Source organism: Rattus norvegicus, chromosome 17 (genome assembly GCF_021556685.1).
Source record: "Rattus norvegicus strain SHRSP/BbbUtx chromosome 17, alternate assembly SHRSP_T2T, whole genome shotgun sequence".
NCBI classification, from domain to species: Eukaryota; Metazoa; Chordata; class Mammalia; order Rodentia; family Muridae; genus Rattus; species Rattus norvegicus.
The window spans coordinates 82,385,001-82,409,954 of record NC_141550.1 but is presented as its reverse complement, the minus strand read 5'-3'; the positions used below and the strand labels follow the sequence as shown (position 1 = coordinate 82,409,954).

The following is a 24,954-nucleotide window of genomic DNA, read 5'->3' as shown; positions in this document are numbered from 1 at the left end:
CCTAATGTCCATCCTTTCAATAAGTCTACTTTACCTCTCCTGGGTGTGAAATTGTGTGTGTGTGTGTGTGTGTGTGTGTGTGTGTGTGTGTGTGTGAGAGAGAGAGAGAGAGAGAGAGAGAGAGAGAGAGAGAGAGAGAGAGAGAGAGATTTTGTATAACTATTTTGGAAAAGAGGCAATAGTTGTGTAACGATTTCAGAGTCCTCTTGGTCTTTTGAAAGACCGAACATTCTCTCCAATAACTAGATATTTGGCTATTGTGAAATATGATCTCAAAGCAAAGTGCACGAACAGTTCTTTTATAGATGTTACTGGAATTATTTTTAACCCTTGCTGCTTGCTTTCGTTTTTAGGGTTTGTGTTTAGTGACTCAGAGGGATCTGCATTAGAGCAGTTTGAAGGTGGCCCCTGTGCTGTTATTGCACCTGTTCAGGTAACACAGACTATTTACCAACTCCTCAGATCAGGGGCGTCGCATTCAAAAGTGTAGCACTTGCCTTTGTTTTCTGATGTCTGTACTCTATAGAACGACCAGATATGGCTGTCTCACAACTCTTACACATAGAGGTCTAACTCTCCGAAGTAAAGATGAATTATTTATTTTAGAGCATGAGTGAGTCCTTAAAACATTTTGACAGTTTTCAAGGAAAAGTAAGAGGTATACCCTGATTTTTAGATTAGTATTAGAGATGAAGATTGCTTCTGTAATGTAATGAGCCTGTTGGCCCTATAAGATCTATACATTTAAAGGTTATAATCATAGCAATGAGGCCTTTCCATTTATTCTGTCTACAAAGATATTTCTACAAAGTTGAAGATGAGTGCATGTTTTCATGTCCTAACCTTTTAAGGGTTTAACACACATTAGCTCTATACATTATTTTAGGTGACAGATTGACCTTTCTACGTAAGTTGCAACCAACTACAAACGCACTTTAAAGGATATTTTTCTTTGTACAAAAGAGTTTTGTTTTGTTTTCAGACTGGCCTTGTTTTAAATCTTAATGTGTTTGAATTTCAGAACTGAATAGTGCCATAAACTGTTAAATTGCTGGAATTAGCAGCTTCTGGTTTCCTGTCATAAGTGTGACTTCAGTGTAACCTCAAAGCTGTTCATACTTAAAATGTCTATTTAATAGAAATGGTGCAGATTACCCACTGGACACAAGGATACATTCTAAACTCTTGGTTACATAATGTATTAGTTCCTAACATTAGCCTCCATGTGCTTACATCACTCAGTAAAAGGCAGTCGCTTTTCCTTTCTCTAAAAGGAGAGCCATCTCAGGAATGTGCAGACGGCTCAGTGGTTAGCACACTTGTTCTTGCAGAGGACTCAGACGCATGTGATGTACAGACAGAAATGCAGACAAAACTTTCCACCCATAGAGTAAATCTAAAAACATAACTAAAAAATGAAAAGCAGTCTGAGTTATTCCAAAGTACACCTCTACCTTATTTTATTTCTGCAAAGAATAAAGCTAATTGGTTTCACATTGGTAAAATTATTAAGAAAAACGAGAGTGTCCAAATCTCTGTTCAAAGTGGTTAAGTATATAGAGTGAAAGTTTAAATGTAACAGTAATTATAGAACATTTTTATAGTCTTGTGATTACGTATATTTATATGATAATATACTAATACTAATTATTATGTCTATTTTCTTGAGTCTACTGAGGCAACTTTCAGGTACCAAGAGGAATCTTGCCTGGGTTTGAAGACCTTTGCCCTGTCATGTGTATTATGTTTAGAAGTAGCCTCTGTGGTCAGCTATAGGGTTGGAGGTCTGTGAATATAGTTAGACAGAAGACAGATTACAGGCAATATCAAAAATAAACAGAGGATAACTTTAACATTAAAATTTTCACTGCCTTGTTACAGACCTTTGAGAAACATGCCAATATTTTCAATCAATAACCTTATATATGTACACATATAAATGTTTCTGCTTAAATCATTAAGAGTAATGAGAGCACTTAGTCAAAATATTAACAGTAACATTTGAACCATGCAGTTTAAATTATGATACCTCTAGAAAATGTACATAGGAATAGCATTAAACAGATAACTCATTTATTAAATAAGAATTTACCGAGGTTTATTAATACCATGATAAAAGAACTCTAATCAGTTATGAAATTTTATAAATACTACCAATATGACAAGCAGATTGAGGGGCAAATGATTTTAGGTCATCTTTTACCATGGGCCAAATATATACCTAAGAAACCAAAACATTAATGTACCAGTGTTCTAAGAAAAAGGATTACTTTAAGCTCAAAAAATTCAATAAATATTACTATTAAGGGATATTATCTGTCTTTAACCATAAATTAGTACAAATTGGGTAAGAAAAACACTCCATCCCCACAGGTCAAATGGGCATCACAGAGTAGTTGTTAACAGGCACACTGGTGCTAGACAAGAAAAGAATAAAGACGTTTGCTGAGCGCAGGCCAGTAAAAATCAAGCTTCAGCTTGATTCTCTTTCCTTTTTTCCCCCTAAACTCTCTAAATATAAAATTGTCAAGGCATATGTTGGGGGAGTGATACCAGCACTCTTGAATATTGCTGCCTAGTTCAGATCTAGCTAAGATTCTGTGAAAGTATTGTAGACTGTGGTGAGAGTTGTAATAATACAGTTTCTTAATGCAATAATGTACTTCTGAGAAACTCTTTAAAAATAGTCCTTCACGTGGATAAAGTCTTCTTCATGAAGAAACTCATTTATAATAGCAGAAGTTGCAACCAACCTAATGTATTACAGCAAAATTTAAATGTGGATATAACAGGTAAATCTTGGAACTTCATAGAAGTATTGATTATGGCTATTGATTTCTGGGAAAAACAGAAAATATGATGCTTAATGTATGCATTATAATTCCTTCTTCCAAAAGTAGTTATGAAGAAGGGATAAAGGCAGTGTTTTATATATATATATGTATATGTATGTATGTATGTATGTATGTATATGTATATATATATATATGATGAAGGCAGTGTATATGCCAACAGCAGTAGTGTTAGTGGTGGGGTAAATACCCTCGCTTACCTTCAGAGATTGTACTGTACGGAGTCACACAGGGTAGTTAATCCACATTGATTGTTGCTGATGGCATAGACTTAATTATAAGTTCTGTCTCTGTGTAGGACAGTAGGACTTTACTGTTGGGGTGGTCACATTCTTTGAATTGGTGGCCTGTTCGTGCCAGGCAGTATGCTGAGTGCTTTGCATACATTTTCACGTACAATACTGATTGAAATCATTCTGAGTTTGTCCTATCAATTTTGATTAATTGATTAGTAAATCAAGACTCAAGCCATCTCCATCCTCCTTTCTAGTAGCATATAAGAAGTCCATAGTTCCCCATTTCTTACACTTGCCGCACAGGGATTCATGTTCAAGAGGTGGAGCCCCAGAAACCACATTTAGGCAACTCAACTGCACTGCGCCTGAAGGAGGCCGTGTCCCGGGTCCCGCAGTTTTCTATGACGTAGCCAGTATTAGATTACACATCAACTCATTTTTCTTTCAAACCATATAGCTTGATGACTCACTTCATGAAGTTCTGAGTTATTGTGAGACAGTGATTACTAGTGGACTTTTACCCCCCCATCTCCCATCTCTCTCTTCATGGTACTGGGCACATAATCTTACCACGGTAGGCGAGTGCTTTACTACCCTTTCGTCCACAGTGCTTTTGTATTTTAGTTTAAGACAGGGCCTTGCTAGGTTTCTGCAGAGGGCCAGGAGTAGTATTCTTTGTGTAACAGCCGAGAGCTACAGGAAAGAACAGACCATTGCTGTATTTAAATGTCTCTTTTCCCAGAAATCCAAGAGAAATGTGGAGGTATTCCTGTAAACTTTCACTAGGTGAACAGATTTCTAGGTTTCTATAATTTCCAGTTACCTATCTATTACGTGAATTGATTCTCTACTTGTTAGAAAGTATGTATCTGAGATGGGTAACCAGTGAATCTGGGGCAAAGTTTATATTAGTATATTCTAAGTTTATATTAGTATATACTAAGTATATTAGTATGTTCAAAGTTTATATTAGTATATTCTATATACTTAGAATATACTTACGCCCTGACTTGACTGTGGGGGAAGACTGAATAAACTACTCAAAAGATCAGAAAGATTGTTTAAGTTTTTCTGTTTTTAAAATAAAAGAGCTGCATGAGCTGTGACTACCGTGCATTCTAACTGTCGCTTTACTTGTGTAAAGGCATTTCTTTTGAAGAAGCTTCTGTTTTCCTCCGAGAAGTCGTCCTGGCGGGATTGCTCAGGTACGCTAGCTGGCTTTAAAGTCTCTCCTCCTTCTCTTCTAAACCGCTCTACATCGTTTGAAGAAGTCTGTCTTCGGTAGGAAACAATTGATGGAATATTATTTCTCAGATGTTTCAAAAAGTTTCATAAACAGTGACTTTATTTTAAAATGTTTATTTTCAGATTTTTCTTAATAAGAGACAGAAGACAGGGTATTATGAGCAATAAGGCCTCTTGCTTACATGGCTGCTTGTCTCAACCTTTAGATGATGATGTACCCATACTCAATACCCATGTGCTCTGGTGTTTGTCTAACAGGGTCTCGCTGTATAACAAGGCTAGCCTGGACTCGCGCTGTAGGCCAGGCTGTCCTCAGACTTGTGGTCCTCCTACTGTAACTACTGTCTCCTCCCACTGTAACTACTTGTCCTTAGGCTTACAATTCTTGCACCACCACGCCTGTGTGTTGGCGGTGGCTTCCCTCCTGTTTTCCTGTTGTCTGACTGAGCTCTGATGAAGAGTGGACTCTCATTCTTTCCCCTTTGTTATAATGCATTCTTAAGTGGGAACCCTGAAAGTCATTATATTGCAGATGACGCAATCAGAGTTTCTGCTGCTTGTGATACAGGACACCTCCTGATGACAAACATTTGCACTCCACTTGGCAGTTTACAAAGATCTCCCCTCAGTCGCAGAATTCCGTGTGAGCCTCTCGGGCTCTGGAAGAAGGCAGGGTATTAGAGTGCCAGCTTTGTGTGTAAGAACATAACAGCTTTCGCTCGAACCCGTGACTGCAGCATCTCCTCACGACTCTGAACTGAGGAGTTAAAGGTGTCCTGGTCACATATTTAGTGTGAATATGAAGTGCACAATCTCAGTAAAGAAACTCTGAGAGCCAGTCAGTTATCACTATGACTTTTAATTGCTGAAAACATTTCTTCCTCAAAGCTACAGTCTCTGACACATTTGACAAACATCATCATCATCATCACATCATGAAGGCTATGATGGGAAGTGAATGGAACCATTACTGTCCATTAGAAGCAAAGAGCTCTTTTATCATAAATTGTCATGTGGGCTGCAGTTACCCAGGCTGCATTTGGAAGTCTGAGTATGGTAGTGCTTTGGAGAGGGGACACTCACCGCTTGAAAGAGGGAGGGACTGCCCAGGTTCTGGAGGAAACAGCCTTGTTTGTGCCTTTCAACAAAACACCAGAGCTCAGCTTGCTGTGGGAGGGTGAATGGCCTCTGCTTTCCGCAGCATCGTGGTTGCTTCTGCTACAGTAATGGATTGTGGTTTTGTGTACTGATGGTGTCTTATGGCCTTGCTTTTATTCCTGTAAATGGGTCAGGCAGAATTCAGAATTGGAGAGCCAAGGTCCCCAGGGTCCTGCTGCTCCTTCTGCAGGAAAGGAAGCTGAGTGCTGAGGTGCTTGACAGCGGTGACTAGCTTAGTATTCCTCATGGTGCTGAGTTCTGCACTCTTCAGTCTTCTTCTAACTGATGCCAGTATTTAAAGTGATGATATTTTAATCTTCAGACACATTGCTCTTCTGAAGAGTAAGTTACAGTCTTCTGATTATATGGATTTTCCTTATCCTTAGAAAACTTGATTTTCATTACTAAGCTGAGGCATTCTTACTGTTTCTCATGACTCGATTTTCTTTTCCAGACAAACCATTGTAACTTGCGCTTTGGTTATTTTTAGAGGACGAGCAGAAGGAGCTCCTTTGTCATACCTTGTGTGATATTTTAGAAAGTGCTTGTGACAGCTCTGGATCATACTGCATGGTTTCATGGTTGAGAGGAAGGACGACTGAGGACGCCGCTAGGATTTCTGGGAGTCCTGCACAGTCTAGTTGCCAAGTGGGACATTCTTGTAAGATATGTTTTTATTTCATGAAGTAATTTCTTGTTCTTTTGTTTTAATAAGTCTATTAGAATTTTGAAGAGAAAATATTTTAAATTTCTATAACACTTTCTCTATCTAAGTTTAATTAGGAATCTTAAATATTTTCTATTTTCTTTTCCATTATTTCATTTGGTGTAAGACAGTGCATTTTTGCAAAAGGAGTTACATCTGTCTCTTAAGCATTTAAAAAATAATAATTCTAGCTAATTTCTGCTTGATGAACTCTCCTTTGAGTATAGAACTTTGATTTTAAGAATCTAAAGAATCCATGTGTATGCCGTAGGTTCAGGTGCACAGTGTTCTTTAGACAAGAGGAGCTTTCTACACCATTACATGCTTAAGTCTCCTTAGCCACTTTCTGGAGCAAAGATGGAGATACTCTCTTAATTAAACTCTGCCACTTTGCTCTTGAACCTTTTGAACGTTGTTATATATTTGGACTAAGGTAATTTTAGTTTTGTTTTACTTATGTCTAAAGTTTTCTACATCTTGACTGTAGCTTCTTTATTTTAAATAATACAAATAATACTTACTCTCATTCATAAAAATTACAAATAATATCTACTCTCATTCATAAAAATTACATACTCAAACATTCCTAAAAGTGGCCTAAATATGGCCACATGAAGTAGTAAATTAGAGACTCCTGATGGTAGGGAAGATAGATAGAAGTTGGTTTTCGGTGTGCTTTGGAGGAATAATCTTGCGAGTAGGTGATTTTTGATAATTGGTAGTTCCCAAATACATAGACTGAGTAAGTACTTTATTCTGTATATACTGCAACATACTCACTGCCTTCTATATAAAAATGATTGGTAAACTCTAGATTCCAGGCATTAGGAAGTAAATATTTGATTGTTTGTGATGGGTCTCACTCTCCATATAGAATTGTCTACAGACTGTTGCCTCGCTGAGCTGAAATGCCCGTGGTTTCACTATCCACTTTTTCCCTCCCTCTATGATTAGAACAGCTTGTGCTTGGCAAATTTTAATAACACATTTGCAAGAACTAATTTTAAAAATTTAAACAGTTGTGTAATGTTTCTTTTCAGACCTTTAAAACATTGCCTTTCAAAAAGTATTTCTTTTGGAATTGATAATGACATTTAAAGGCAAACGGAAACCATTCAAAAGGACGACAGTAAAACATCATTTAGACTCATTTTTAAATGTTTTGTAAATTTTACTGTGCGGCATGTAAGCATGTTAATAATTCTATTTGAGATACTAAATATTGAGAAAGGGACACAAAGCATTGGGAGGGTTTAGCTCGTTTAGCATTTTATGTGAGCGTTGTATTTACATTGCAGTAGAACATGCATACCGTACTCCAGAGTGGTGGTGCATTCCCACGCTAACACGTGGGCACGCTCTCCAGTGAAGGCGGCAGAGCGCACCATTGGTCACCTGGTCACTAGCTTAGATGGGCCAGTTAGATGTGTGATGAGGGATTCTCCAGTTCATTTAGTGCCGCATTTTAAAAGTGAACAGGACACAAAACCATGAAATACGTTTTTAACATCATATACTTTTAAAACATTATTAACTGAGAATTTTGAGAATTGACCTTAGATGCTGACAGTTGAACTGAACTTACATTGAAATATTTATTCCATGTAACAATCTGTTTTACCTGTTTTTCTTTATTCCCAGCTCTGTTCCTCTCTTGTCTTTATTCCCACCATCTCTGACTGCTAAGCCATAGGTTTTGCCTCTTGAAAGTACCCTCTATGTCTAGCATCACAGTGCAGCACAGTGTACAAAACAGTGTGACTGGATGAGGTTAGATAGAAGTGTTTCCTCCTCAGAATTTAACTGTGAAATCCTTCCCCTCTCATTGGTATCACACATTGTGTATGCATTACCTCCATTGGCTTTTGTGGTGTATATATTTTTTGCTTATTAGTAATGCACACTTGTTTGCAGTAGTGAATTCTTGGGTTCAATTTCAGTTTGTTTCCCACATAAACTAAAAGAAAAATTAAGCCATTTGGACTTCTAAAGATTTTAGAAAGTCATTTGAAACATTGAAAAGTTAAAATCAGGCTATATAAAGCTATATAATGTAAAAATTTAAATTGTAAATAAAAATTTTAACTCTGATCTCATAATCATTTTTTAGTCACTAGTGAAAATGTATATGTGTGACTTACTATGATTTGCTTCATGAAATTGTTCATTGTGAGAAAGTAGTCATTTTGATTAGCCATTTTTAAAGACATTATCTTCTGGAAGCCAAGACTACATTTCAGTGCTGGTTAGAGCTTGGTGCTCTTAGGATTCCTCTGTGGACCTCAGATCCCTCTTCTACAAGTAGAGAGGATGCGGCCATGACCATTAAGTGAGGGAAGCCTGTGCTCTCAAGAGTGCCCAGCACTTAGTAAACCTTACTACTGCTTTCCCTTAAACGCTTTCACTGACTAAAAAAATGTAACACTTGTAGCTTATTAATACAGTCTTAACAGTTACCGATTGCATGAATGAATGAGGAAACAAACTTAAATCTGTCCTTGAACCTGTGGTTTCAGTGCTATGCCTAGGATATGCATCCAGTTAGTGAGCACCACGCCTAAGGATTTTATGTCGAGAAAGATGAGCCCCAATGGTTACTGCTACCCGTGAACTAGGGCATTATTTAAGTTCAGGACACATGACAATGTGTGACAAACAGGCAGTAGTCCCTCCTATTTTGCATGTTCTCCTAGCTGTGACTGAACTGTACAGAGATGCTTGTTACTTAGTAACCCTTCTGCGTTCTCAGTACTATATCCATTTTAGTTATAACCATAGTAACTAAGATGATGAACTATAAATTGATGTTGTTATAAAGTTCAGAGTAAACTGAGAATTATAAGGGAATAAGAACAGGGACTGTTTTGATTGCTTGAAAGTCTTTACAGCCTGCTGTGTGTATCTTGTGTCATTTATTTGCCATGTGTAGTGCTGAAAAGTGTCTTTTATGTATAGCTGCCTTGGCTGTCGAAGAGCTTGGCTTTGAGCGATTTCATGCATTAATTCAGTAAGTAACATTGAAACATTTAAAATACCTACCTTGTGGACACATTGCCATTTTAAGTATGTTCATACTGTGGAAAGGCCCTTATATATACATAGCACTTCTTAACTTAGGCATGAGCTTAAATACCTTGTTTGAACATTGATTTGCTTTCAGATTTAAAAATAATATACACATGTGTATGATTCTAAGTTCTAAAGTAACTAAGTACATTTTTTTCAAAACACTGAATCAAATATGTCTTCATCATTATCAGTGGGAAAAATCATTTTATCATACTTTTCTGTTCTGAATGAATGTAAACCCATTTGTCGTGAGCTAAAGACTAGGATTATTTTTTTTTGCCAAAATATGTTTCTTGTAATGTTTATTAAAAGCACCCATATTTCATCAGAACATTTAAAGTTTTTATTATAAAACCAGAGGGAGGCCGCTGTGTTGACAGAATTATAGGTGGTATTTTGAAATTTAACATTAATTTCTTTTAAAAGAAGCCTCAAATGCTTACTGTAGTTTTAGCCCTCAGATGTTTGTTGAAGAGCTTTCATGCTTTAATCATAGTTTCTGGTTGTTAAACACCTCTTTGAAGAGGGCCAATAATTTTTGTCTAAATAATGGCATAGACTGAAGAACTGGGCCAGGTACTGCATGCACCCAGGAGAGCTGGAGCTCCCTGACGATGCTCAGACCGTCTCAGGAGACCGGGTTATGTGTGGTAGGAACTGTCTGTCAGCACTAGTTTTTGTTTTCCATGGCTAAATTTTTGTTTTTAGAACTTGAAGATACTTAATAAAAATCTCCTGTTTGTATATAGTAATGAGTAAGAATTTGAAACTTTTTTCCATTTACAAATGGAATAGTCAGGATATTAATACTTAATTCTTCTTCCCCCCCCAGAAAAAGATCATTCAGAACTGTATCAGAATTAAAAGATGCTGTCTTGGACCAGTATTCAATGTGGGGAAACAAATTTGGAGTCTTGCTTTTTCTCTATTCTGTATTACTGACAAAGGTTTGTTTAAGACGATTTATTTCTTAGCTCAGTGCTCTTTTTCCTGTTTGCTGTTAGAACCTGTGTGGCCGATGTTTGTACATCCAGGGTAAGAATCTTATGGCTCGTAAGGACTTTGTTCCTGCCTACACTCGTTCCTTAACCACTTCTACACTCTCCTCCCCTCTGCCCTTACAGACCGCAGAGGTGACTGATGATGTTCCGTCACAGAATGTTGTCAGGTCTTCTTGATTTTGGTTTCTTTGATCTTAGCAGTATCTAGCACTTGACCTTTTAGCCCCTGCAGAGACTTTCTGACCCCTCCTTTTTCTGGATTTATTTGTTAATTGTTATGCTAGTTTCTCATACAGTGTCTCATTTTTTTTTTAAAAAGCATTTTCTTTCATTATTTTGTTTTCTTCTTTATGTGTTCTCTTACTCAGTTTTCTCCTTCTGAAATTTAGAATTCCAGAAGAGTCTTTTCCTGGGTCCTGTGTAATTGTTCTTCTTTTTCTTCTGTGGGTAGCTATTTCTCTCAGCTCACCTCTCTGCACCTAACTCCACTCCTGTCTTCTTTGCAAATGTCCATTTTAATTGCTTGTGGCCTTGCAAACTTACTTGGAATATCTCCTGGTTATACCTTGTCTGAATCAGCTTTTTTTTTTTTTTCTTACTTTTTTGAGCATTGACTCTGTATGATAGGTATGTGACATCTTTTTTTTTTATAAAGATTTTCTATTTTTCATTATAAAAATGGAATATTAATAATTCTATTATGGTGTTGGTTTGGGGTATTAGTTTTTAGATTTCTTTTATTTATTACATGCAAAAGACATTTTGGAAAAATAGAAGATATGACTTAAGTTTATTGACAGGACTCAAGAACAAACTCTGGGTAGTAAGGACCATTTGGTGTGTGTAGGGCCTTTATAGATGAGAAAAGTTTTACAGACAGTAGGAGAAGCAAGCCTAAGGAAGAAAGGGATAGGGGTGTAACACAGATTCGGGGTTCATAATACTTCAAGCCTACTGCAGTGGGTACAACTGTGAAAAATTATATCCACACCTTTTATATAAGAGGGCTCTCGTGAATTGTGCAAAAAATACTTAAGGATTTATATCACCAGAATTGGAACACAATATACTGTTAAATATGGCAGTGCCACAGTCTTCTTGTGTGGGTAGAAGGATGCCTGAGTTGAATGAGCGTTTGCGGTGAAGAGGTGTGGTAAGTGGAATACTGGAGTCAAGGAACCTGAAAAGGCAGTAGAAGCCTAAATGAAGCAGGATGGTGACCATACAATGGAAGAGAAATGGAACAAGAATGTAGAATCAAGAATAACTTACAAGAGAAATCGACCAAACACTTGAATGAGGTCAGGAGGTCAGAGTGTCAGCAGTGGTAGGGGCTGAGGTATTGCACCCTCATGAGCTTTTCTTCACTGTTCATTTTCCACCAGTGTTTATGCTGCAAAATCGGATGCTCCCTGTATCCCTGACCTTTGACCTTTGACCTGTATCCCAGCCGTTGTGTCAGCTGTTCCCTGGGATACCTTTGAACCCTTGCTCTCTAAAGTGGTTTCCCCTTCTGCCCACTGACTGCCCTCTTTTTCCCACTGTGCATTTTGACATTGTCATAGCCTGCTTTGTTTCGTTCTGTAGGATGACAAGTCAGGTTCACCTAGCTCTCTGTTTCCCCTGTGGTAAAGGGTCTTAGACAACCTTTTAACACTTTGATTGCTGGTGGTCTGTTTCACCCTCAGCTGTGGCCTCTAGTAGAACAGTGGCTCAAACTAGGTGAACGTGGCTGTGGAGTTACTTTCCCACTCCTTCTGTGCTTCTCAGCCTCTCGTCTCTAAGACTGAAAAGGTCTCGGGAGCTTGTGTTTAGGAAATGACAAACTGCCTGTTCTCATCACTGATACTTTATTTCGTTTAGATTTGAACTACCAATCCAGGGGAGAAAGTATCGTCCTATGAAAACTTCCCATTTTCTTCCCTATGTACCTCTGGTGTATTTAATCATAATCTCTATCTAAACTCCAAAGTCTGTGACTTCATTATAAAACTTTTTTAATGACCTAAAGAAATTTAGATTCTCAGTAGGTATATTAGCTTTTAATTTAATTTAACTTGAAGTTAAATAAATACTAACTTCATTGTATTAAATGAGTTCCTCTTCTCTCTTGAAAATTGTTATCTCTGTCCCTTTAACCAACATTAGATATAAACCCCTGAGTCCCTTAGCGCCCTTCATAGAGCCCACGAAAGAAAATGGAAAGTAATCTTCCGGAAGTTACTTCTTACCATCTCAAATACAAGGCTGGGTAATGTGGACAGTATTTTATTAACATGATAATCCAAACTGGTCATGCTTTGTGTTAAATGAAGTTAATAAACTCTTGGTTTCTTTTAGGGCATTGAAAACATAAAGAATTCAATTGAAGATGCAAACGAGCCTTTGATAGACCCTGTGTACGGGCATGGCAGGTAAGGGCTGCGGTCGACACTGCTTTGGTCCTACGTTGTTTACACATTGTGGGCAGGACAGGCTCTGAGGACTCTTTGGGAGCAGAGGTCTACAGTCTTGACTGGCCCTGTGCCAGTGTTTGCCCGGTGTTGACATCCAGTTTCAGGGTGTTTACACATGACTCTTACGATGACAATTAACTTGTTTACATTACTAGTGCCAATATATTTTAACAAAGTGTTTTTACATATCCATTTATGGCCTTTTAAAAAATCTAAATTTACCCACATTAATATTGAAACAAATATTTTCTTAACTGTGTTAGTTTTTTCATGAGTTGAAACAATTCTTTTCTAGTTTTTTTTCTTTTTATCTTATTTTATCCAAATCAGTAGAATAGTGAAATTAATCTATTCTCACACAAGTCCTTCCTTCTACATGTGTCTGCCTCAGCTGTTAAGATTCACCTATCTTCCATCAAAGACTGCATGTGAAATATAACTGTAATGGTCTCCATCTGGTGCAAAGAGAAGTGTCATTGGTGAGGGGTGAGAGTTGGGTGTGTAAGGACAAGTGCAGTCAAGGATTATGCTGATTTAGTAAAGTGGTCTTTGTAGATTTCTCTCCAAGACCCATGACTTCACAATAAGGTTTCCACTGCCAGTTGGTTCTCCAGTACTAAGTCCTAAAATTATGTTCATACAAGTAGTATCATGTAGGCTGAGCAGTTATATTTATTCAAGAGTATGTATGGGTGTATATGTATGTGTGTATATATGTATGTATATATATGTGTGTGTGTGTGTCTATATGTAAGTGTATATAACAACAATTAAAGGAAAATAGTCAATTAATTTAAGAGCAAGGGGTACACGGGAAGGGTTAAAGAGAGGGAAGGGGAGAGGGAAAATAATATAATCACAAATTCCAAAATGATTACATATAAAAATAAATGTAATAGTAAGAGAAATGAGTTTTATTCATTTAAATAAAGTATCTTAAAGCTGGGAGGCTTCTGAGCTCCCACGGATGTGACGCTCTTGCTAAGGCTGGACGTGGAAAGGGAAGCTGAGGGAGGGCTCCGCTCCTTTTTGTTTTAACACAGTTTAATGTAAGAAGTCATTTTAAACTGTAGGAATTGCTTGAAGAACCAGCTTTGTGCCTGTTTTAACTGATATTTAATTTTTATTGATAGCCAAAGCTTAATAAACCTCCTCCTGACGGGGCACGCGGTCTCTAACGTGTGGGATGGCGATAGAGAGTGCTCAGGAATGCGTAAGTAGCTCCTTCGCTGTGTTCGCTCCTCCGCTGTGTTCCCGCACAACCAGTGATTTAGTGAAGTATGAGAGATTTATCTCTATGTAATGGCTCTACATTATGTGGTTGCTAAGATAAGTGCTTTCGATTACAAGAACCCTTTATGGTTTCTAAGACGCCGTAACATTACGTGCAGGTTTTTGGAAGCCATCTTGGGTCTCAAATCTATGAGCTTCGGCAGGCTCGATGGTCAAGGTTTTGGTTTTCTCTGGTTGTTACCATGGTGGAGCTAACTTTAGAGATGGTAATCTGTCTCTCAGTGGGTGTAGCACAGGGCGCTGGTCCAGAGGCAGAACTGCACGCAGCGCAGCCAGTCAGAGGGAACTGTAAAGTAAGTAATTACTCGTTCTGACAAGATCCCGGCTTTTATTATTACTTTTAATCTACATGTTACATAGGTGCTATGCAGATGTGATGTTTTCTGGGGCTTTACATCCACTCACCTTCAACCAGCATCGCCATGTCTGGGACGCTGTCAGGACATTTGCTTAAACAGCTGCGGTGTGGCTGTGGGTGAAATCCCCTCGTTTGTTACTGGGGACTCTAAATTCCTTTGTTTAGTCATGTGCCTTTTGCGGGGTAAGTGCAATAATGTCTATCATAGGATACGAAGCTTCGTAGTTTCTCTTCAAAGGCAAGTTTATGCTGTTTCCCTTTGATGTCTGACAGCATTGTTACCAAACAACAGAGAACATACTATATTTGGGAAAATGTCACTAATGCTATTTCCCATTGCCAAATGAATGATTCTCAACTTTTAATTTGAATTTTCCTCAAATTTTAGAAATATGTATAGCTAATTCACAGAAAGATCCAATGTTAGAAAATTTTTGGGTTAAAATTCCAAAACTCCAGAATTTACAGAACACAATACAACACCATACAGCCTTCCACTGTGCACTTTGGAAATGAGAGCCTGACTTCTGCACTAGAGTGCAGTGTAATTGACTTAGTAAGAGGCTGGCTTTGCTCACTGCAAGGATAAAGATGTCCGGAGTGCTCTGTCTTGTTTTGCTCTCTGTGTTCAAGCACAGCCTAAGGACTCTGCATTCGGATGTAGATGTGAAAGCGGGTGGCCCCACTAGCTAAAGTGCTAATGTACTGTGCAGAGTGGAGTGTCTTTGATTGCTCCCTCTCACCTTCCCCTCCTCCCAAAGCCTCCCGGTCTCTGAGAAATCTGCCGAAGGTTCAAGTAGCCAGAGAGGAAACTGCAGCTTCAGCTCACTGTCCCCTGGCTGCTGACACTGCTCCTTCCTGCTGGTTGCTGTGCCCACAACTGTTCGTCTCTTGTTCCTTTGTAAGGTTCTCAGCCCAGTTGCCTGTGCACTGCACAATCTCTCTCAGGTTATCCTGTGATAAAACCCAGCACTCCTGCCCTAGGTGCATAAGCTCTTACCATCTGTGGGGGAGGTCTTATCTCAGTTTACAGAATTGGTTCACCACTTGTATAAGCCAAGGTTCCTGGTATATGCAAGTTCACTCATTTCTGACTCTCAAAGTACCGCCATTCAAGGCTAAGACTTTCATTTTGCGATGGATAGTTTACAGTTTAAGGATTAAGACTAAATAGTGGCTAGAAGATAGAGTTATCTTCAGAAAGAACTGCCTGAGTGTATTTAAATTTTCCCTTCTGTCTTTTGGAATGTTACTTGAACTTAATTCTGTGTCCAGATGTTCAAGCATAAAATAAAATCCAGACTTTTTTCAGCATTTGCTGTGCATATCTCTGGTTTAGAAAAGATGGCAGGAAGTGTGGACATAAACGGCAAAGCCACGTAGTGATTTCAAACAAGGAGGCGTGACTTCTCTTGCCTTAAGATCCTTTTATTTGGAAGTAACGCCTTCTTCAGAGGGCTACTACAAATACTAAGAGTTCTGTAATGTCTGCAAGGGCGCATAGGAAGAGCTCAATGTTCTGTCAAGTGCACATAGATGATTTGATGCGTGGTGAAATGAGACATGTTGAAATGAGAACCGTAGACATGCTGAGCAAGAAGGAAGCTTTTTGCGCTGTGTTTACGTTGGCGTAAGTAGACACAGGAATTTTAATGTGGACAGGTCGTATGTACAAGAGGGCTTTGGGGAAACATACACGTTATATGTTTAGACAGGGAGACAGACAGATGGAATGGAGTAGTGTACATTATTCTATGACCTTAAAGTCATGAATATGCAGGCCCCAGCTGAGCACAGTTAAGGGTAGAGTTTTTAGGTATTGGGACATGGCCAGTGTGCAGCTAGGTTTGAGAAGCAGTTCGTGTGTGATGATCACTGGTAAGGAAGAAGACTGACAGCATGGGCTTGGATGGGAGCATGCAGGCTGCTCAGTGCTGTACCTGTGTAAGCACTGCTTAGAGAAATGGCACAAGGGAGGAAGGACTCTGTCAGCGGCAGCCTTACTAGACAGGAATGACAATTTGTTAGCTATGGCACACAGCTTAGACAATGAGAGACAGGCAATGGCACAAGGGGGAAAGAGAATGGCCTATTTATTTCCTTCCTATAAGCAATATACTTTGGATCTGTGTTTTTAACCCCAGTTTGGTTAAGAAACTAAGACTTGGGTGATTATTAATTTGCCCAAAGTGAAACAACAGGAACTAAAGCACCCGGATTTCTGTCCATGGTGAAGCATCTGCTTGTTCTGTGTAGAACACCTTCTATGGTAGGGTCTACGGGACATAGAGCTTGTAGGACTTTTCATGTTAGAGATGAAGGTGAAGTGAGGAGAATTAGCAGGATTTTAAACTGCTTTAATACCGCATTAACACGTAGAGCGTGGGAAAGCCCTCACAGGTGTGTATGTTTTGACGCTATGCTTAATCCTTCCAATATACTGCCATTATGTACTGTACATATGTACTTCAGTGCTAGGCATCCTGAAAGGGAGGTGTTCGCCCACGTGAAAGAAGTTAATCCACAGGTCCCTGTCCACAGTATAGAGTTGAAAGAGAGCTGTGTAACATCTCATTCTAGCAGAATGGGGGAAGAAGAGTAATTCTTTAATAAGACGACTGAGATGCAAACCACTTACCTTTTAAGGGAGCTGCTCTGCAGCATTGTGGCGAGGACTTTGCTTGTAGAACCGAGGCCTTTGATGGGCTGCACAGTTCTCGTTTTACTGACTGGGAGTTGCCTCGGCTGCACACAGGAAAGGAGCCAGTTTTATAGGAGCCACGGGAAACAGGGCATGAGTGAAGCAGTCTTGGCAGTAGACGTTCCTTAGAAGAAATGATATGCAAGGGAGAAAAAGCAACAGGTTTCATTCACCTGAGGGCATTCAAGACACCGAGGTTTACTGGTGGTCTCAGAAGTGTAGTAATGTGCAGAAGTAAAGGAGAGGAGAGATGGGAGTCACTGCTCTAGAAACACAGCTTCCTTGAGTTCCGATGAGGAGGGGTCTGGAGCAGATTCCACTTGTAAGCTCTTGGGTTGGGGGTTGTTGCTGTGTCTTCTGTTTTATCTAACTAGCAGCAATCCCCCCTGGTGGTGGAGGATTTTAGGTGTGACCTGGGAATGTTCAGTGGAGGATGGAGAAGGAAATTTTTACCTTTATTTATTAAGGTTACTTGTCTGAACTGTCATGTGTGTCTTTTGCCTCAAGCATTTTACCTTGCTAAGCCTGTGGTTTCCAGTTTGACAACTCTAGACAGATCTGTGAGAAACGCTGTGTGAGGCAGTCCTAGTCAACGTTCCTGCAAGACTGACTTGCTAAACTAGATGGGTTTCAAGGATTTACTCACAGGTTGACTTTTTCTTTTGTACTATGCACGCCACCCAGTCAAAATGTAGAATAAATCAAAACTGAAATAACTTTATAAAGCAATCCCGGTCTCATCAGCTCCCCATATTTCCATCCGTCCACTGCACACTGACAACTCATAAATAGAATTGTGTGGTGTCTGGTGTTTGTGACGAATTCCTTTCCCTTTGAACCGTGTTCCCTACACCAGCGCTTCCCTTACATTGGTGAGCAGCACTGCACTGTGTGGTGAGTCTATTCACCACGGACTGCTGGGCATCTGAAGTGGCTACCTGAGCCTCAGGACTAACGCCGTCAGGGCGTCCATGCCGGAATGTGCGTGAGAGCGCGTGTTTTCAAGCTTTCTTTAAATCCTGGATAATACTCAGAAGATTTACTCTTTTGAGGAATATCTGTGTAACAATTAATAGCAACTTTGTCTCTAAAGTGTGCCTCACAGCTAATAAAGTATATCTTTCTGACTGTAGATTTCTGGTTTTTCTGTATCCTGGTGGATAACTGAACATTGTCCATCTTTAAAATTTGGTCAGATTTTGACAAGTAATTACACATTTTAGTTGACGTTTGTTCTGCTTCCTGATGAACCTGAGCTCTGTCCTTTGTTCATATGTAAGCTTGTAGCCATGTTGCCCTCTGGGAATTACTTCTGCTTGTCATCCGCTTTTGTAGGGGGAGGGGTTGCTTACTACAGTTTCTGAGGCTCTGGAAGTCCATTAGTTCTTCATAGCGCAGGGAGTCTCTCCCAACCTTTTCTTAGGTAAATTCTGTTTAGTTATATCTTTTCTTCCCCAGGGTTTCACTTCTGTAAGATTGAATCGTTCGAGGCTTCCTGTTTCAGTTAGGATTTGGTTGTTCTTCCATATCAATTCCCCAAATAAACCAATATTTTCTTCAAATGTTTCACTTTCTTATGTCTTATCCATTCATCATTTTTATACATTTATTTGATGGTTAAGTATAAGCAATAGTTAACTTAAAGATAAATGGAAAATAGGGAAGTGTAAACTCTAAGGAATATTATCATTTCTACAATTAAGTAATATCATTTTCAACTATGATTTATCAGGATTAATAGATCAGAAGTGCTGCTATCCTGAAATTGTATTACTTTCAACCACATGGTTTATTAGCTGGAGCCAGATTGCTAGATGAAGGTAGATATTGTAGATAAATGCACATTTGAGATAGTCAGGCATTTTATAGTGCAAGTCTGCATGCATGTCTAACTCGACTGGGATTGCGTATTTCAGTGTTCAGAGAGTAAATGTAAACGATGTGCTGGCTACTTTTCATTGTCAGCGCTACCACAGACACAACCTAGAACCACCTAGGAAGACACAATGCCTATCCATTAAGGAGCAGCCCAAATCAGTGTGGCTTGTGAAAGCCCCCACCCACTCACATGCTCATATATTTGCTTGTTTAGCTACCAGTGGGTGACCTGGCTGAGAGGAAGTAGAAGGATTAGGAGGTGTGGCCTGGTTGGAGTAGGTGTGGCCTTGGAGGAAGTGTGTCACTGAGGGTGGGCTTTGAGTCTCAGGCTAAGGCTCAGTGTCTGTCTCTGTCTGTCTCTTTGTCTTTGTCTGTTTCTCTCTCTCTCTCTCTCTCTCTCTCTCTCTCTCTCTCTCTCTCTCTCTCTCTCCTCCTGCTGCTGCCTCTTAATCAGGATGCAAAGCTCTCAGCTAGTGCCCCAGCACCATGCCTGTTTGCTCTCTACTGTACTCATAAAGAACTGACCCTCTAAAACTGTAAGCCAGCCTCCAATTAATGCTTTCTTTTATAAGAGTTGCCTTGGTTGTGGTGTCTTCATAGCAACAGAACAGTGACTAAGACATCCTGTGGCTGTGGCTGTGGCTGTGGCTGTGGCTGTGGCTGTGGCTGTGGCTGTGGCTGTGGCTGTGGCTGTGGCTGACTGAGGATTGCTATGGCTGTACCATCCCTTGACAGGAGGGCGTGGGCTGTGTTTAAGAAAGCTAGCCAGCCGGAAGCCTGGGAGTGTGCTCAGTGGTAAGGCAGCAAGCGGCTTTCTCCTGTGGTTTCTGCTTGAGTTCAGCCTGTCTTCACATAATAATAGATTGTGACCTGGAACTATGGATCAAACAACCCCTTTTCCTGCCCTGTATTGCTCTTAACAGAATGCTTTAGCACTGACACATGAGTGTAAGCTAAGAGAGCAGGCTCCTCAGTGTGAAGGCAGAGTAGCTCTCAGGAAGGAACCCCCAGGGAGCCGTCAGTGGATTAAAAAGGATCTTCACTTTTTTTCTCATTTAATTTAAACTGAGTCTTAGTTATTTATTCTTTAAGCACAAAATTTAATACATAACTGTATTTTGGGGGGAAAAACACCATTATGATCTTTTTTAAAACATAGATTTTAAATTGAAATTGTAAGTAACTTTCCTAAAATAAAATATCAGGCTTTTTAATTGCTTTATTTTTTTAACTATTGCTTTTGTTTTATAAAAGCCCCCTTTGTTTTCTATATTATAGATTTTTTTAACCTTACTTAAGATCCTGTGTAACCTCTTCCAGCTCATTTTTCCACAATCATAAACCTGTGCTTGAACAAAATACTGCAGTTCGCTGTGTTTTCCTCTGTGTCTGAGGCCTGTGTCTTTCCTACCTCTGCCTGTCTAGTCCTTCCTTCTGCGCTCACTTCATATGTCAGCTGTTGAAGGAGACCTTCTAGTTCTCACTGCTGAAAGGGACCAGGGCCTCAGCCCCGAGAGTTTTACTTTCTGGGCACTTGGCACTTCTATCTAGTCCTTTGCTTCCCAAAGCAAACTGCCCCTGAGGTAATCCATCATCTTCACCTCTGCGGTTTGCCTTTGTTTTCTTATTTCCTTTCCTTCTTCCTTTCTTTCTTTCTTCCTTCCTTTCTTTCTTTCTTTCTTTCTTTCTTTCTTCCTTCCTTCCTTCCTTCCTTCCTTTCTTTCTTTCTTTCTTTCTTTCTTTCTTTCTTTCAACAGTGCTTGACACTCAGGGTGTGTTTGCTACATGTAGGGTGATTACTTGTTTTCCAACATAGCATCAAATTTTAAAAAATGTAGCAGGGCTCCTATAAGTTCCTAAATAGTGGGGAGAGGTGACAGTTGGCAAACAGAAGATAGCAGCCTGAGCACTGGCAGACCCAGTTAGGCTCCCCAGAAGGTGAGCTGACAGAATAGAGTGTAAAATGTGGTGGGGAGAGAGGGAAGGGATTGGGCAGATGTGAGAGAATAGGAATTTGCTGCTACACATAGTAAGTTTACGAGGTCTGTGGTAAAGCATGCTGACTGTAGGTAAGGACTAGTCTCTGCTTGGAAATTACCCAGAGTAGACTTTAAGTATTGTTGTCTCTCAAAATATGTATATGAGGCAGAAAGTTTTCAAATGTGGTCCATTTAAAATACCATGCTCAGGAAATTAGGCCTCCATCTATCTTGGTGATGAATTATTCAGATCTGGTCAAGAATCACATGCTCAGGTATCTGGCTTAGATGATATTTCTTTCTCTTTTTTTCTCCTGTTTGTTTTTTTTTAAAGAAAGGGGTGTGTGTGTGTGTGTGTGTGTGTGTGTGTGTGTGTGTGTGTTTTAATTAGCTTAATTTAACCAATCTATAATGAATACATATTTCAGGATATGTTGTATAGTATAGACAACCTTTATTTTCAGTTATAAAATTGAATCTTACCTTTGGGCCAAAAATTAGTCCTATTTCTTTACCATCAAGCCAAATAGCAGTTTTGAAAGATCAGTCAGGAATTGAGATGCTTACGAGATAACATAGGCAGTGGCAAAATGGCCATGCAATCACCAGTTTCCTGTAAGCGAAAGGTAAGGACTCTGAGCATTTTAAAGAAAAGCCAATGCAGGTAGGTTCAGTAAATGCTATGCAAATACTTTTCACAACTTGGTATAAAACTTTTTAGATTTAGTTTGACTGATGTGCTAAGTCTAAGACGACAATAATATTAAGTTTGTATTCTGCTCGAGGGACTGAGAATAATGCTAGTCATCGTAGGATTCTCCACATGGAAGGTAGAGGCGGAAGGTCAGGAGTTCGAGGCCCGTTCGAGGCCCGTGCTCAGCTGCGTAGTACACTGAGGCAGCTCGTAGTATGTGAGACATTTTCTCAAAAAGTCAGGAGGGAAGAAAAGAAAAACGTAACATCTAAACCTGATACCTGAGCATGTGATTCCTGACCAGATATAAATACTTCATCCCCAAGATAGACAGAGGCCTAACTTTCTGTATTTTAAATGAATCATTGTAGACATTTGACTAAAGCCAAGGAAATAGATGGTGTAGTATCTAGCTGTAACACTAGGTGGTAGTAATTGATTTTAGAAAAAAAATTGTAGACCCTGGTTCTCTACATAAAGTGTTTTTCTTTGAAGAGGAAGATGTTGCCACTGTTTGCCTTTTAGAAGAAAGGAAGCAGCCTGTGCGCTAACCGTAGACTCTCATTTCTACCCTCTCTGCTGTTCGCTGTTCTCCTATTCCCTACTTCCTGCAACCCAAAGACTAACATTTTTATTTATACTATTAATATTCCTAAAGTTTATTGACAATTCCAAAGAGATTTTACTTGTAGATAGTAGATACGCTTGTGATAGTAATATTTTTCCTATTTGGAATTGTACTGGAGAAAAGCTCTTTTAATCTTGTTTATGGTCCTACTTACTGTGCATTAGCTTTAAGTGTTAGTCTGTGACAGCCTTGTCACCACTGCAGGTCCACCTGTATGTGAGTAGCGTCTTACACAGAATCTTTGGTGCTTCAGCTCTCCTGGCTTACCACTTCCTTGACCTTATACCAACGAGTTTAGCCGTCTGTCTGCTGGTGGCCAGTCAGTGTTTAGCCAGGCTCGACCACAGTTGTGTAGAAGTAAAGTCATGCTCTGTCTTCACACAAATCCACAACGTGCTTCTTGCTGTCTTCCGTCCACTGTCTGGCTGGCTTGCCACGTTTATATGTGTAAGGAACTGAATGTGGTTCAGGTACAGAGGAGCCTAACACGGAAGGACCCAAGACCAAGGGTTTGGAACTGTGCTGTACAACATTGTAAGACTCCATATCGAAAACCAGGAAGCTCTGGCAGATTTTCATTTCTTACCTGAGTACATTAATTTTCATTCTTCTTATCTTTTAGTTGAAAATTTGATCTTTTTTGGCTGGAAAATTTTTGGCATATGCCATCAGATTCAATTCAGATATTGCCATTCTTCTAGGACCTTCCCGACTTGGAAACAGGTCCTGACAGTCTGTGTGTGTGTGTGTGTGTGTGTGTGTGTGTGTGTGTGTGTGTGTGTGTGTGTGTGTACGTGTGTGTGTACATGTGTAGAGAGTATGTGCTCATGTTTGTACGTATGTAGAGAGCTGGCCTCATTTCCCTTTGCCCGAGTGAGCTCTTAGCCTTCACGAGGCAGAGATTGTTTCTCAGTCCTCACTGGTTCACAACCTTAAGCATGTGGCCTGGTGTCATGTACACCTTCAGTCCCAGCACTGGAAGGAAGAGACAGGTGGGTCTCTGAGTTTGAGGCCAGACTATTCTACAGAGCAGGTTCGAGAACAGCCAGGACTACACAGAAAAATCCTGTGTTGAAAAACAAATACACAAAAACGAAAGAAAGAAAGAAAGAAAGAAAGAAAGAAAGAAAGAAAGAAAGAAAGAAAGAAGGAAGGAAGGAAGGAAAAAAGAAAGAAAAGAGAAAGGAAGGAGAAATGTCCATGTTTTAAGTGCTGTGTAGTTATGGTCACCATCATCCCATAATAAATACTAATACTTATGCCTTAATGTGCTCATTTTCACAAAATCAGGGTCACTTAAGATATATATATATATATATATATATATATATATATATCTTCACACACACACATACACACACATATACATATATATGTGTATATATGTATGTCATGGGTATATATCCATATGTATACACACACATACACACAAACACACATTTATATATGTGTATTCCAATAATTCCTTTGGGTTACTGAGTGAATTTTTTAACTAAAAAGTTTATATTAAACAGTTTCATAAATAGCTTTAATGTGCATTTGAATCACTACATTTATCCAGTACAAAGTTACCTGGTATCATTTTATAATGATAATCATAACATGATTATTTGATATAGTATAATTTAATTTTTTATTCTTTTTTTATTTATTACATCCTAACCACAGTTTCCTCTCCCTCCCTACCCGCTCAGTCTCTCCCCTCTCCCTCTCCTCCCTTCTACCTTCTCTCAGAAAAGAGCAGGCCTCCCAGGGACATCAACCAAACACAGCATGACAAGCTACAGTAAGACCAGGCACACACTATCATTGATTTGACATCTTAGTAAATATGTGCAGAGGATTAGAGATAGTTTTAGGTGAAAGAAAACATTTTGGCATGGTTTGAATGTAAATATATTTATGCACATATATATACACACTTGCTACTTAGACTTGCATATACTAATGCAGTGTTAAATTTGGTTTTGTTTATTTCTTGCAGAACTTCTCGGTATCCATGAACAAGCAACTGTAGGATTCTTAACACTAATGGAAGCTTTACGCTATTGTAAGGTAAACTGTCTTGCATATGTCCATGCTGTGGGCAGTATTTTCACTCTTATGGTCATTAACTTAACTCCTGGCTTTCCCCACTCATCGCTGTCTTACTTCCTTGCTGGACTCCCAACCCAAACCAAGTGTTAAGGAATTAAGGTGGCTGGTCGTCCTACCTTCCTGTGAAGGGACTGGGTGACAGCAAAGGACAGATAGTCTGTAAGGTGGCAATACATGGCTCTCTATCAATATGCTTTAAGCTATTTCACCTTGAACCTTCATTGTTGAAATTGAGGCGCCTACCTGTGCAGTCCTCAATAACCCTTAAATATTACATATAAATATCACATCAGTTTTCTCACTTAAAAGACTCCATATTCTTAGACAAAAGATGATGTAGATTTGTGGTTTTTCCCCATTTTAAAATGTTTATATCACACAGTGGTTCTGGTGACAGTGACAGTTTTTAGTAACATTAACACTGTCTTAGCTGGGCGGCGGCTCACAACTTTCATTCCAGCAGAGGCAGGAGGATCTCTGAGTTCAAGGCCAGCCTGGTCTGCAGAGCCAGTGGAAACCCTGTCTTGAAACTTCCCTCCCATGTCCCTCCCCACCTCAAAAACAAAACAAAGACAAACAACAAAAAACAACAAAAAACCCAGA

At 39.3% G+C, this 24,954-nt stretch overlaps 1 protein-coding gene across 24 annotated transcripts in view; it reads left to right on the top strand.

Annotated features, from left to right (window-relative positions):
• The window catches only part of Mindy3 (MINDY lysine 48 deubiquitinase 3), a 78,662-nt gene that overhangs the window by 8,600 nt on the left and 45,108 nt on the right, over window positions 1-24,954 (top strand). For 12 of the 24 annotated variants that reach the window (XR_015640729.1, XR_015640728.1, XR_015640727.1 and 9 more), the window contains 8 exon segments: window positions 354-433; window positions 4,233-4,293; window positions 5,982-6,152; window positions 9,153-9,204; window positions 10,099-10,213; window positions 12,608-12,681; window positions 13,857-13,936; window positions 24,239-24,309. Coding sequence is in view for 14 of the 24 variants with exons in the window: in XM_087590260.1 (XP_087446386.1) it covers window positions 354-433; window positions 4,233-4,293; window positions 5,982-6,152; window positions 9,153-9,204; window positions 10,099-10,213; window positions 12,608-12,681; window positions 13,857-13,936; window positions 24,239-24,309 (704 nt within the window). In the remaining 10 variants the exon portion in view is untranslated. 24 annotated transcript variants of the gene reach the window in all.